Raw genomic sequence first — 15,255 nt, forward strand, 5'->3', positions numbered from 1 at the left:
GAACTTTTAATTTCCGTTCGAATGATCCCTCCTATGATATTCTAGGACCATTGTGTCGATACAATCCCCCCTGGAAAAAAAAAACAACAAATAAACACGCATATGATCTTTCTTCTGGCAAAAAATACAAAATTCCACATTTTAACAGATAAGAGCTTCAAACTTCAAAAGTATAGTTCACTAATTTACTAAATCTGATAGTGCGATATTCATTAAGATTCTTTGAATTTTAGGGGGTGTTTTCCCCTTTTTCCAAAAATCAGGCAAATTTTTTTGAAGCGCGTAACTTTTAATGGGTAAGATTAAACTTGATGAAATTTATACATTTGAAATCAGCATAAAAATCTAATTCCTTTTGATGTATCTATTGGTATCAAAATTCCTTTTTTTAGAGTTTCGGTTACCACGAACTCTTTGACTGCTGAACACTCATCGCAAAGCAAATCCACCTGAGGCAAACTTAGCTATGCGCGCTCCTTCTTCACCCCCACTTTGTTTGGAAGGTTCTAGTATACAATCATTCCTCAGAAGGGAGAATTATAAAATTCTAAAAACAACTTTAATTTTTTTTCAAAATACTTAATCATCCCTGAAAGCGCTTAATTTCACCCCCTCTCCCTATTCTGCAAATATATAGCCTAAAATGTATATTTTCATTGCATTTTTAATCTATGCACAAATAGAATTAATGGTAAATAAGCGACGTCGATGTAACCAAGAAACGGAAAAATGTATGTAGAATATATTTTTATGTTAGGGAGGGGGGAGCTAAGTGAAGCGCTTTTAATAATGAAATAAATAAGCAATTTAAATTTTTTACAGTTGTTTTCAGAATTTTGTAGTGTTTAATTCTGAGGAGGGGTGACTGTACCATAGTACTGTTTGGAGTTTCACGCTTTTCTCCCCCTTATGAAGCCCATGCTCCCTTTAAATCATTTTTTATAGCATCTCCCAACTCCATTTTAGGACGTCCTGCTTATTATTTGGGCACAGATGAATTGTCAAAAAGCATAATTTTCAACAACACTGTTATTGTAGAAAATTTGTAGGTCATTCACAAGGCCGTATTCAACGGTAAGGGGGTTTGAACCCCCCCCCTCCCCCTCCCCCCGAAATGTTTTTCCGACTCGTAAAAAACGTAACAAACCAATTTTTGTTGCTTTTTAAAAAAATGTTCTACCCCTCCCCCCACAAAAAAATAATTTTGTTGCCTCCTTGGCATCGAAGTTCTTTTTTAATCAGAAAAATTCAAACTTGCGGATCCTAATCTTGCAATCTTTAAATTCATTGCCTAACCTAACCGAAAATTGGATTCACAGAATGATTGGTACCGTGTTTTAATTCAATAGTGCTCTAATTCGATAGTGTTCTGATTTGTTGTTTGTCTGTGTCAGTGGTTTCTTGTTCGTTAGCTTTTGTTTTGTTTCTTTTCTTTTCCCTTTACTCCGTCTTGTCTTGTTTTGTGATTGATGGGTTTTAAATAAATAATAATAGTTAAACGAGGAACTCCTTAGAAATTTTAAATTTGAAAGTGGAAATACTGGAACCATTCGGATAGCTCAGAGTCCTTATAGGATTTTATGGTTTGGATTACATTAAGTTATGTAATCTTACGGAGCAAATTCTGCGCGTAACGTGAAGTTCCAGGTAGATTCGAGTTCCATAACGTATGCAGTGCCGAGCAGAATTGAGATCTATACAGAATTCTGTTTTATGTAAGCTTGCGTTACGTCACGAAAAAGTCAACGCAGTGGCAATAAATTGGAATTTCTAGATGGGGCAATTAATAAATTTTGAAAATAATCAATAAACTTTTCCAAGAAAGCCTTTCACGTTTCATCAGAGATGGTGATGAATTGAAAATGAAGACAGGGATTTTATGTAGGAATTTAGCGATTTTAGAAATTCAGAATTACAAATATAGATTTCAGTGTCTAACCCATTATATTGTGATTTCTTACAGACGTATATCGGAAGAATTTTGATAGCTGTTAACCCTTATCGAATGTCTGATGCTTATGGTTTGGAGACAGTGAAGAAATATGAAGGACAAGTTCTTGGAACGATACCACCGTAAGTTTTATTCTTTTTTGGCCAGACAAAACCAGAGATCAGAGGCTCAGCTGGATGAATTTCATATTGGCTATCGTCTATTTTTTTTGGTCTTGTGGGGTAATGTGCAGGCCGTGTTGTACGCAAAGGGCTTGGGGCCTGGGACCTCTCGAAATCTAAGTTTTACCGAATTCCTAGGTAATTCTTATTCAAGTGATCAAATAAAATAGTGGCCGGCGTTTACTCCCTACCCTCCTGTGATTACCCCTTGGAAAATATCCCCGTGGAAAATACCTACCCCCCGGAAAATACCCCACGCGGAAAATACCCCCGCGGAAAATACCCCCGCGGAAAATACCCTCCCGCGGAAAATACCCCCCTGCGGAAAATAAAGCTTTCCAAATTTGAGAATTTTATTGGAGTTTTATTTTTTTTCCGTAGGGGGGGGGGGAATTTTGGTCCTTGCATATTATGCACCACTAACTCAAGTTTACGCTGTGTGAAACTCGAGAACAAACCGGTTTCTTCGTTAGTTTTTTTCAGCTTAGCGCGACACAAGACCAAGACAAGTGACAGAATTTATGGGAAATGTATAATTTGGGCTATATATTTGCACATAAGGGGGGGGGGGTGGTAAAGTATTTGGACAGTTTGAAGTCAGAAAACAATTCTTTTTAGGTATAATAACCAATAAAAAATTACAGAAGAATAGCGAGGTATCTGGAAATTTTTTTAACTAAAAAAAAAAAAAAAAAAAAAATTCCAGTATTCAGTATAAAGTAATATAAAGTAAATTTAATGTTTCATTTAAGTGTTTTTTTCCAAATGTTAAGTGTTTTTTCTTCAATAACAGTTTTTGCAAGCATTAAGTACCATTATTAGGTTAATGTAATGTTTCATTTAATTGTTTTATGATGATCGCTGATCAAAGTTTATGTTATTTGTGCCTTTCATTTTTGTTATTTTACTATGTTCATGGCCGTATATTTGGCTTTAAAATACACTTCTCTATCTATCTATCTAATATGTAGAATACTTGTACCAAATTGAGGAACAAATGAACCCATGAAATTTGCTAGGAATGAGCTATCTGATGAAACGTAATATCTAATCTTTGGTTCCATTTTTAAAGCGGAACTATTTATAAAGATAATGAAAATCATCTTATCTACAGTTCTACCCTTCTTTTTTTTTATTAATAAGCAGGGCTGTATCCAGGATGTTTTTTTCGGGGTGGGGTTTGTCGGGGGAGGTTCTACAAACAGAACACAAAAATCGCATCAAATATGTGTTTTTATGCATTTCTATTACGTTTTTTATGAGTCAGACAAACATTTCGGGGAGGGGGGGGTTAAACCCTCTAACGCCTCCCCTGAATACTGCCTTGGTAATAAGGATTTAACGAGTTAAAAAAAAAAAGAATCACAACGTGAATTCATAGTACCAGGGGACCGAGCTTGGTTCGACGAAAAGAAAGACAGTTTTTTTTTCAATCATTTAACATACTTTATTTTATTTCCTGTAAAAGGCAAAACAATTAACCTATTGGACGTCTTTGTATTTGGGGCGTTATTCGTATGTAAAGTATCTTCCAAAATTAAATAAGGTCCCAAACGAACTTTCCGAAAGTCCTGGCCTGTTTAGATTGTTTTTCACACCGGAAAACGAACACTTGTCTTATTACGAATGATATTATTGAATGAACAATAATCACCGAGCGAAGCTCAGTCCCTTAGCATACAAATTATTATTCTAATTTTTCTGCCGCAATGCCTAGCATTTAATGCGAAGCAATAACGAATCCGAGACTTACGATTTACTTCACAACGAATCTGAGGCATACTTCACAACTATCAAACAGGAGTCTGTTTTTCTTAGAGGTCGGATTGAACTGATTCGTTTACAAACAAATTGAGCTTTGAAATTCCTCCTATTTATGCTCAAGGCTATCAATCTTCAGGGGTCTCAAATTTCAGTCAGCAGACGGTTCAAGAAAGATACGAAATTTCCCAAAGTCGTGACCTATCTAGATCATTTTTTCAAACCAGAAAATGGTAGTATGCCATTCTCGCGCCGTTTTCGAGAAAAAGTTTACAGATACAGTTATTGCTCGTTGAATATCTTCATCATAACTTCGCCATACTGAACTAACCATACTGAATTTGTTTTCCAGTCACCTTTTTGCCATTGGGTCTGCTGCTTATACACGTCTCACCGGTCCAGAACCAGAAAACCAAGTAGTGATTATTTCTGGTGAATCCGGTGCTGGAAAGACAGAAAGTACCAAATTGGTTATGCAGTATTTAGCAGCGGTGAATAAAAGTCACTCCAATATAATAACGGAGCAGATATTAGAGGCTGCTCCATTATTGGAATCTTTTGGGAATGCAAAAACAGTCCGAAATGACAATTCATCCCGCTTTGGAAAGTATCTTCAAGTTTATTTCAAGGGGTAAGTGATTTGATCTTTTACTTTTTATTTGACTCTACCGTATTGATTCAAAAGGCTTTTTGTTACAAGACATAAAATTAAAGAAAGAATGAAGGCATCTTCAAATTTATTTTTTAAAGAGTTAGTGGTCAGTTATAACTCTTTTGTTAGAATTGACCGTGGGAATTCGAAAGGCCTTATGTTTCAAGATATAAATTTTTAGTAAAACAGACAGCATCTTCAAGTTTATTCTAAGAGGTCAGTGATGTCCTTCAACTCTTTTGTTAAAATCCACCCTGGTAATTCGAAAGGCGTTATGTTACAAAAAATGAATTAAAAAAAAAAGTTCCTTCAAGTTCATTTTAAGCGGCCAGCGATCTAGTTATAACTCTTTTGTTAGAATAAAAGGCATTATGTTACAAGACATAAATTTTGAAGAAAAACCAAATTATCTTCCAGTTTATTCTAAGGGGTCAGTTATCTCATGGTAATTCAAAAGACGCTATGTTGCACGACATAAACCATGAAGAAAAAAGGAAACATATTCAAGCATATTTAAGAAGTTAAGTGGTATGTCATATCGGTGTGTAAGAATCCGCCTAGGTAATTCAAAAAGCGTTATGTTACAATACATAAATTTAAAAAAATTATTTTTGATCATTTTTATGAGTTTTTAAGAAGTTTGTTGTAACTCTTTTGTTTGAGCCGACCGTAGTAATTCAAAAGGCGTTATGTTTAAGACATAAATTAAAAAAAAAGTACCTTCAATTTTATTTTAAAGAGTAAGTGGTACTTTATAACTCTTTTGTTAGAATTGACCGTGGTAATTTGAAAAGTCCTATTTTACAAGACATAAATCTTCAAGAAACATTCTTGGTGGCATTCAGGAAAACTAAATTACTGAAAAAAGATAAAGACAGAAATATGAACCAAAAAAAATATAGTATGCTTATTTTAAGTTTCAAATTTACTTAAAGATTAAGTGGTTTGTTTCTCATCTTTTTGTTAGAGTGACCGTGGTCATTTGTTTATGTTATTAAATTCTATATTCGGTATAAAATATACCGAATAATACCGAATGTACATATATTTGGTATTCAATATATTCGGTATAATAATGAATTCGGTGTAAAATTCAATTTTTTTTACGTTATAAGATATAGGTTTTAAGAAAAATTAAAAAGATGTAGTAAAGAAACAAAACGAAAAAATTAAATAATCTCCAGGGTGGGCGGAAAGTAACTCCCTATTTTAAATTACTTATAAATTGTATATAATTTGTTACTGCTTGTGGACTCATCCGCTACACAGTGCGAACTGTGCTCAAGAAACAGTTGAACTGGCGTTCGTGGAAGCCGCACTACTGCCAACCACTCTCGGATGAGGACTATGACATTCGTATGGACTTCGGAGAAATCATGTTGGCTTGGCATGAAGAGTGGCCCCATCTCTTCCACAACATCCTCTGGACTGATGAGGCTGTGTTTCACTTCCGAGATTTTGTCAACCGTCACAACTGCCACTACTGGGCAGGAGAGGATCCTATGATGACAGTTGAAAAACAGCAAAATCGACCCAAAGTAACGGTGTGGTGTGGTATCACCTCAGATCAGGTTGTGGGCCCATTTCTTCTGCGCGACACCATGAATGCTGAACGATACCATGATATGTTGCGTGATAGTCTGGCCAGTTGTCAGCACATGGGAGAACATCGACGAGTTGATATTTATGCAAGATGGCGCCCCACCACACTTTGCTCTTGTTGTCCGCGAACGGCTGGATGCTCGATTTCCGGGGCGTTGGTTGGGACGTCGTGGTCCACATGAATGACCATCCAGGAGCCCGGATTTGACACCCTGCGACTTTTTTCTTTGGGGTTGGGTAAAGGAAGAAGTCTACAGCTCCAAACCAAAGACACTCGAAGAACTGGAGGATCGAATTAAGGGAGTCATGTCCACCATCCCAGCGGAGTTTCTGAGAAAGTCAGTGGATGCCATTCCTGAACGTTTGCAGTAGCTGGTGGAAAGATCTGGGGCACATATTGAATTTGAGAGATAACTTACCATTTATGCCTACCTTGTATGATTAATTTTTTTGAGAATAAATAAATATAATGTACATTGTTTTATTAATCAAAATAGGGAGTTACTTTCCGCCCACCCTGTCCACAAAATTACCTTAAGGGGGGCCTTTATCACTGTTTTATGAGAGTGGCCCTGTTAATTAAGAACGTATTTGGGTTCAGGATATCAATTTTGCAGAAGAGCGACAAAAGTAAAAAAAAATGTTTTTTTTTTACTGATGTTAACAAGTAGGTGTCCGTATAAAGAAGATTTACTTGGGCATCAATGATGCTGAAACATTAATTTCTGTATCGAGCAGAAAAATTTTTGTCAATTGTGCCATAATATATCCGTTACTAAAGATATTACTGCCATAATATAATATATCAGTTACGTAATAAATCCATGATAAAGGAACTATATCCGTTAATGTATCCTTCGATACCCAGTTCGAAACCGACTTTGAGACCTTAGGCATAGAAATTAAGTAGTATATACTACTTAAAATATATCCGTGATAAAGGAACTATATCCGTTACTGTATCCTTCGATACCCAGTTGGCAACCGACTTTGAGACCTTAGACATAGAAATCGAGTAGTATATATTACTTAAATTTTTTTGTCTTATTCCTTATTCGGGGGGGGGGGGGAGATTACCAAAACACTCAAAAATTGACAAATCATACGAAAAATATGGATAAACTCAACATTTAGACTTTGTCTACAAGCTCTTAGCGTGTCTGCACGTTTTGTAAATTTCAAGCCTATCAGAGACAAAACACAATTTCTGTTTCTGTATCGAAAGAATCCTAACTATTTCCTGCTTTTATTTTTATTTAAAGATAAATACCAAAGGGGACAAATATATTTGATATTAGGAGTAATGAAGGGAACATAGATCTTTAATATTTTTGTTCCCTATGTAAGTTTTTGGTATGTTATTTGTCTGTTGTTCACTGGTCGAATACGAAATTTTTTTCATATTTTTAGGAAGTTCTGATCACTTTTTGAGAAAAAATTTAAGTAGTATCAAAATTCTGGCTTGGTGAATAAATAGGCCTAAAACTAATGAATCTAAATAGGCCTAAAACTAAGGGATTTAAGTGTTTCGTCCTTTCGGTGGAAGTTATGCCTGTAGACTTGTCACAAAATCACATGTTTCCAAGGACTCCTTAAAATACCAAGGCCCCCTAATTTTCTTATATTTTGGAGTTTCTAATTTTGTTAGATAAAATCCTCTCTGTTTTTTGATTAAGCTTACAGGTTTGAGATGAGATATGAGATGAGATATACATTTATTAAAAAATAAAACAAACACTATTCGCCTTTCGCCTGCCAAGAAAGGCAATAAGCTTGAAAGGGCAAGCGAGGTTATCACTCTCAGCTAATTAAAACACTTGCTACTCAACACACAAGAAACTTATCTGATGAAGGAATAAAGGAAAAAAAGGAGAAAGAAGAAAATACAAGAAGTAGATAAAAAAAAAACAAAGTAAATCGGGGAAATACCTTAAATAGAATGACAACCTGGAGTGGGTTTGAACGTAACCATTTATATAATGTCAGTAGGAAGGCTCAAAAAGCGAAAATTTGCAATTTTTAAAAATGATGATTCGATATTTTGACAAGGAGTTACAACAATTCAAAAACCTTAGAAAAGAAAACCAAAAGTTTGCAGCTTAGTAGGTATCGTTGTTAGAAATCAGACTTGCTTTAATAATCAAATTTCTTTGAAAAGACATCAATATCAAAAGACACCAAATTGTCTCAAATGTTGTATGCATATATATATATATATATATATATATATATATATATATATATATATATATATATATATATATATATATATATATATATATATATATATATATATATATATATATATATATATATATATATATATATATATATATATACTATATATATATATAATATATACTTATATATTTATATATATATATATATATATATATATATATATATATATATATATATATATATATATATATATATATATATATATATATATATATATATATATATATATATATATATATATATATAGTATATATATATATATATATATATATATATATATATATATATATATATATATATATATATATATATATATATATATATATATATATATATATATATATATATATATATATATATATATATATATATATATATATATATATATATATATATATATATAAATTCGAAAACATTTATTGGGAGGAAACACTTGTAATTGCCCTAAATGGGGGCACTTAACACTACCTTACTTCATCTTCCTTTTAAACGTTCCACTTTATGTTCAGGCCTTTATTTATTTCTGGAAAGGCGCGCACGCTATGAAAAGAGTTGAAGGAGGATTTTGTCTTTATCACTCCTATCACCCTGCCTGCCGCTTGTGATATATCCAATTGTTTACTATTTTTTCCATATTTTTTACATTTTCCGCATAATCTGTGTTTTGGCTATTTTTGGGGCATTAATGTTTCCCTGAATTTTAGTCCCTCTCATCTGAAATAAATAGATACGTGAGTGGCTGATCGTGGGTAATAATTCTATATTTACACATTCCCATTAAGTTTAGTGTTAGCCCTTAAAGGCTACGAGCCTGAGAAAATTGTGGGATTTTCAAAAAAGGGGGGAAACACCTCCCTATATATATATATATATATATATATATATATATATATATATATATATATATATATATATATATATATATATATATATATATATATATATATATATATATATATATATATATATATATATATATATATATATATATATATATATATATATATATATATATATATATATATATATATATATATATATATTTGGAGGGCAATCAAGGCTTGCTTAGTCGAGTGGATGAATTTTGGGGTTTTAATTTTTACTTCAAGGCAGTTCTACTGCCCTGGTTGTCTTTAAAAAAGTTTGTAAGTGCAACAGGATTTATTTGATGTTCTTCATGGATGTCAACAGTAATTTATGGATGTTTTTATGGTTTTTGTCAGTGAGAATTTGAAAAACAGGAATTTTGTCACATTTATGTCTGTTTTTTTGGTTTTTGTCAGTGAGAATGAAAAACAGGAGCTTTGTCACATTTATGTCTGTTTTCTTGGATGGTTATGTGTGTGGGTCGATTTTTTGATGTTTTTCATGGATGTTTTATGGTTTTTATTAGTGAGAATGAAAAAACACGAACTTTGTCACTTTCATGGATTATTGAGTCTAATGGGAGCAGTTCAATGACACTTCCTTCTTGTTGTTGCTCAATAAAAATGTTATAAGTTTCAAGGAAACAGTTAGATCACGTGTCTCCTTCTCAGCCAATCAGCGAGTCGGATGCATCCCCCTTCTCAGACAATCAGAGGGCTTGCTTACATATTAGCGGCTGAGTGAATATAAGGTAAGGATTTTTTCTATAGTCTTATAAGTCTGTGAATAGAATTCAAAGGAGTGAGAAGAACAGTTTTGACTTTACTCATTTGGATATATATTTGTGTTGATGGTGAGTGGAATGTTTACCCTATTAGAAGTTGATAGTGGAGTCGATGCTAATAATACAAGAGCACCAAACATTGCGGTGGAAATTACGAAAGGATCGCGGCTTTGTCTGGAATGGGATGCAGTATATGCAAGATATGTGATATCCTTGAGCAAATTTAAAATGGAAGATCAATTATGTTTCGCCGCAAAAGTTGATATAGCACATGTGAATAGACTTCAATGTGCTTTAAGTGCATTAGTGAAACATATCGAAGACAATAAACTCTATCGCTAATTGTACATGCATCTGTTCATGCAACTCTAGTGATCAGGTCTTTGCCACCTTCTCGTGTCACATCTAGATTTTTATTTTATTTTTGTTCAGTTTGGGTTTCATTTATTCTTTAATAGTAATTTCTGGTTGTTTTGAGTTTGAATTTTAACAGGTATTTATGTCTGCTGGCCTTAAGATTAAAATGGCCTTTACTTTTCTTTTAACTTCTATTTCGGATTTTTTATTTTTTTAAATTAATTTTTGGTCGTTTTTGATTGCAAAAAGTTCCAAGTATTTAAAAATTTCTTATTTCAAAATCAATTTTTTTTTCAAAATCAAATGTTCATCAAAGATATCTAAACTAAACTAGAACTCTAACAAAAACAGTTTAGTAATAGTTAAGAGTTTAGACTTATAGCTTAGAGTCTTAGCTTAGAGTTTTATTCAGAGTTCTAGTTTAGTTTAGTTTAGTTACAGTTCAGAATTTAGAGTTTTAGCTTAGAGTCATAGCTTATAATTTTACTTAAAGTTGTAGTTTGGTTAAGTTTTAGTTAATAGTTTAGAGTTTTAGCTTAGAGTCTTAGCTCGGAGTTTTTGTTAGAGTTCTACTTTAGTTTAGTTTTAGTTAAGAGTTTAGAGTTTTACGTTAGAGTCTTAGCTTAGATTTTTAGTTATAGTTGAAGTTTAGTTTAGTTATAGTTAAGAATTTAGAGTTTTAGCTTAGAGTCATAGCTTAGAGTTTTACTTAAAGTTTTAGTTTGGCTAAGTTTTAGTCAAGAGTTTCGAGTTTTAGCTTAGAGTCTTAGCTTAGAGTTTTTTGTTAGAGTTCTAGTTTAGTTTAATTTTAGTTAAGAGTTTGATGTTTTACCTTTGAGTTTCAGTTAGAGTTCTAGTTTAGTTTTAGTTAAGAGTTTGGTGTTTTACATTAGAGTCTTAGCTTAGAGTTCTATTTTAGTTTAGTTTTAGTTTAGATTTTATATTTTACCATAGAGTCTTAGCTTAGAGTTTTGGTTAGAGTTCTAGTTTAGTTTTTGTTAATAGGTTAAAAGTTTAACATATAGTATTATCTTCTAGTTTTATTTAGAGTTCTAGTTTAGTTTAGTTTTAGTTACAGTTCAGAATTTTGAGTTTTAGCTTAGAGTCATAGCTTAGAGTTTTACTTAAAGTTATAGTTTGGTTAAGTTTTAGTTAAGAGTTTAGAGTTTTTAGCTTAGAGTTTTTGTTAAAGTTCTAGTTTGGTTAAGTTTTAGTTAATAGCTTAGAGTCTTAGCTTAGAGTCTTAGCTTAGAGTTTTTGTTAGAGTTGAAGTTTAGTTTAATTTTAGTTAAGAATTTGATGTTTTAACGTTGAGTTTAAGTTAGAGTTCTAGTCTAGTTTAATTTTAGTTTAGAGTTTAAAGTTTTTTAGATTAGAGTCTTAGCTTAGAATTTTAGTTGTAGTTCTAGTTTTGTTTAGTTTTAGTTAAGAGTTTAGAATTTTATCTTAGAGTATTATATTAGAGTTTTTGTTAGAGTTCTAGTTTATTTTAGTTTTGAGTTCTAGTTTAGTTTACGTATAGTTAAGAGTTTGGAGTTTTACCTTAGAGACTTAGCTTAGAGTTTTAGTTTAGTTTAGTTTTAGTTAAGAGTTTAGAGTTTTGTAGCTTAGAGTCTTAGCTTAGAGTTTTTGTTAGAGTTCTAGTTTAGTTTAGTTTAGTTTTAGTTGAGAGTTTAGAGTTTTTTAGCTTAGAGTCTTAGCTTAGAGTTTTTGTTAGAGTTCTAGTGTAGTTTAGTTTTAGTAAATAGTTTAGAGTTTTAGGTTAGAGTCTTAGCTTATAGTTTTTGTTAGAGTTCTAGTTTATTTTAGTTTTAGTTAAGAGTTTAGAGTTTTAGCTTAGAGTCTTAGCTTAGAGTTTTTGTTGAAGTTTTAGTTTAGTTTATTTTTAGTAAATAGTTTAGAGTTTTAGATTAGATTATTAGCTTATAGTTTTTGTTAGAGTTGAAGTTTAGTTTAGTAATAGTTAGGAGTTTAGAATTTTAGCTTATAGTCTTAGCTTAGAGTTTTTGTTAGAGTTCTAGTTTAGTTTAGATATAGTTAAGAGTTTGGAGTTTTACCTTAGAGACTTAGCTTTGAGTTTTAGTTTAGTTTATTTTTAGTTAAGAGTTTAGAGTTTTTAGCTTAGAGTCTTAGCTTAGAGTTTTATTTAGAGTTCTAGTTTAGTTTAGTTGTAGTTAATAGTTTTGTGTTTTAAAATATATTAATATATTAGAAATGTAGTGATATTTATTGTTTAGTTTAGTTTTATTTAATAGTATATAATTTTATCTTATATTATTATATTATAGTTTTTGTTATAGTTATAGTTTAGTTTAGTTTTAGTTAATAGTTTAGAGTCTTTAGCTTTGAGTCGTAGCATATTTTTTGTCGAAGTTATAGTTTAGTTTAGTAATAGTTAAAAGTTTAGAGTTTTAGCTTAGAGTCTTAGCTTAGAGTTTTTGTTAAAGTTAAAGTTTAGTTTAGTAATAGTTAGGAGGTTAGAGTTCTAGCTTAGAGTCTTAGATCAGAGTTTTTGTTAAAGTTGAAGTTTAGTTTAGTAATAGTTAAGAGTTTAGAGTTTTAGCTTTGAGTCTTAGCTTAGAGTTTTAGTTTAGTCTAGTTTTATTTAATAGTTTAGAGTTTTTTAGCATAGAGTCTTAGCTTAGAGTTTTTTTTAGAGTTCTTAACTATTACTAAACTAAACTAGAACTTCGACAAAAACTATGCTAAGACTCTAAGCTAAAAACTCTAAACTCTTAACTAAAACTAAACTAAACTAGAACTCTAACAAAAACTCTAAGCTAAGACTATAAGCTAAAATTATAAAATCATAAATAAAAATAAAATAAACTAGAAATATAAAAAAAATTATAATATATTAATATATTTTAAAAAAAAAAACTCTTAAATAAAAATAAAATAAAATAGAACACTAAAAAAAAATCTAAGCTAAGAATCTAATATAAAAAACTCCAAACTATTAACTAAAACTAAACTAAACTAAAAATCTAAGATAAGTCTCTAATGTAAAACTCCAAACTCTTAACTATATCTAAACTAAACTATAACTATTAACAAAAACTCTAATATTAGACTCTAAGCTAAAACTCTAAACTCCTAACTATTACTAAACTAAACTTCAAGTCTAACAAAAACTATAAGCTAAGACTATAAGCTAAAACTATAAACTATTTACTAAAACTAAACTGAACTAAAACTTCAACAAAAACTCTAAGCTAAGACTATAAGCTAAAACTCTAAACTCTTAACTAAAACTAAAATAAACTAGAACTCTAACAAAAACTATAAGCTAAGACTCTAAGCTAAAACTCTAAACTATTTACTAAAACTAAACTAAACTAGAACTCTAACTAAAACTCTAAACTAAGGCTCTAAGCTAAAAACTCTAAACTCTTAACTAAAACTAAACTAAACTAAACTAGAACTCTAACAAAAACTCTAATCTAAGACTGTAAGCTAAAAAACTCTAAACTCTTAACTAAAACTAAACTAAACTAAAACTCTATGCTAAGTCTCTAAGGTAAAACTCCAAACTCTTAACTATACGTAAACTAAACTAGAACTCAAAACTAAAATAAACTAGAACTCTAACAAAAACTCTAAGCTAAGACTCTAATCTAAAATTCTAAATTCTTAACTAAAAATAAACAAAACTATAACTACAACTAAAACTCTAAGCTAAGACTATAAGCTAAAGAACTGTAAACTCTAAACTAAGAGTAAACTAAACTAGAACTCTAACTGAAACTCAACGGTAAAACATCAAATTCTTAACTAAAATTAAACTAAACTTCAACTCTAACAAAAACTCTAAGCTAAGACTCTAAGCTAAGACTCTAAGATAAAACTCTAAAATATTAACTAAAACTAAAACTAAACTAGAACTTCAACAAAAACTGTAATCTACAAACTATAAACTCTTAACTGAAACTTAAGCAAAATATAACTTTAAGTAAAACTCTAAGCTATGACTCTAGGCTAAAACTATAAATTTTGAACTTTAACTAAAACTAAACTTAACTAGAACTCTAACAAAAACTCTAAGCTAAGACTTTATGTTAAACTCTAACCTCTTAACTAAAACTAAACTAAACTAGAACTCTAACTAAAACTCTAAGCTAATACTCTATGGTAAACTCTAAACTCTTAACTAAAACTAAACTAAACTAGAACTCTAAGCTAAGACTCTAAGGTAAAACACCAAACTCTTAACTAAAACTAAACTAAACTAGAACTCTAACTGAAACTCAAAGGTAGAACATCAAACTCTTAACTAAAATTAAACTAAACTAGAACTCTAACAAAAAACTCTAAGCTAAGACTCTAAGCTAAAACTCGAAACTCTTAACTAAAACTTATCTAAACTAAAACTTTAATTAAAACTCTAAGCTATGACTCTAAGATAAAACTCTAAATTCTTAACTTTAACTAAACTAAACTTCAACTCTAACTAAACCTCTGAGCTAAGACTCTAACGTAAAACTCTAAACTTTTAACTAAAACTAAACTAAACTAGAACTCTAACAAAACTCTAAGCTAAGACTCTACGCTAAAACTCGAAACTCTTAACTAAAACTTAATCAAACTACAACTTTAAGTAAAATTATAAGCTATGACAAATACCTGTTAAAATTCAAACTCAAAACAACCAGAAATTACTATTAAAGAATAAATGAAACCCAAACTGAACAAAAATAAAATAAAAATCTAGATGTGACACGAGAAGGTGGCAAAGACCTGATCACTAGAGTTGCATGAACAGATGCATGTACAATTAGTGATAGAGTTTATTGTCTTCGATATGTTTCACTAATGCACTTAAAGCACATTGAAGTCTATTCACATGTGCTATATCAACTTTTGCAGCGAAACATAATTG

At 30.9% G+C, this 15,255-nt stretch overlaps 1 protein-coding gene across 1 annotated transcript in view; it reads left to right on the forward strand.

Annotated features, from left to right (window-relative positions):
* Window positions 1-15,255, forward strand: part of LOC148953711 (unconventional myosin-XV-like) — a 548,203-nt gene that overhangs the window by 126,136 nt on the left and 406,812 nt on the right. Inside the window, exons 5-6 of the mRNA XM_089108456.1 lie at window positions 1,964-2,073; window positions 4,226-4,504. Of these exons, the coding sequence (XP_088964582.1) occupies window positions 1,964-2,073; window positions 4,226-4,504 (389 nt within the window). The remainder of the gene's footprint in view (window positions 1-1,963; window positions 2,074-4,225; window positions 4,505-15,255) is intronic.

This window comes from Artemia sp. Qi Xiang Cuo, chromosome 3 (genome assembly GCF_049724085.1).
Source record: "Artemia sp. Qi Xiang Cuo chromosome 3, ASM4972408v1, whole genome shotgun sequence".
Taxonomy (NCBI): domain Eukaryota; kingdom Metazoa; phylum Arthropoda; class Branchiopoda; order Anostraca; family Artemiidae; genus Artemia; species Artemia sp. Qi Xiang Cuo.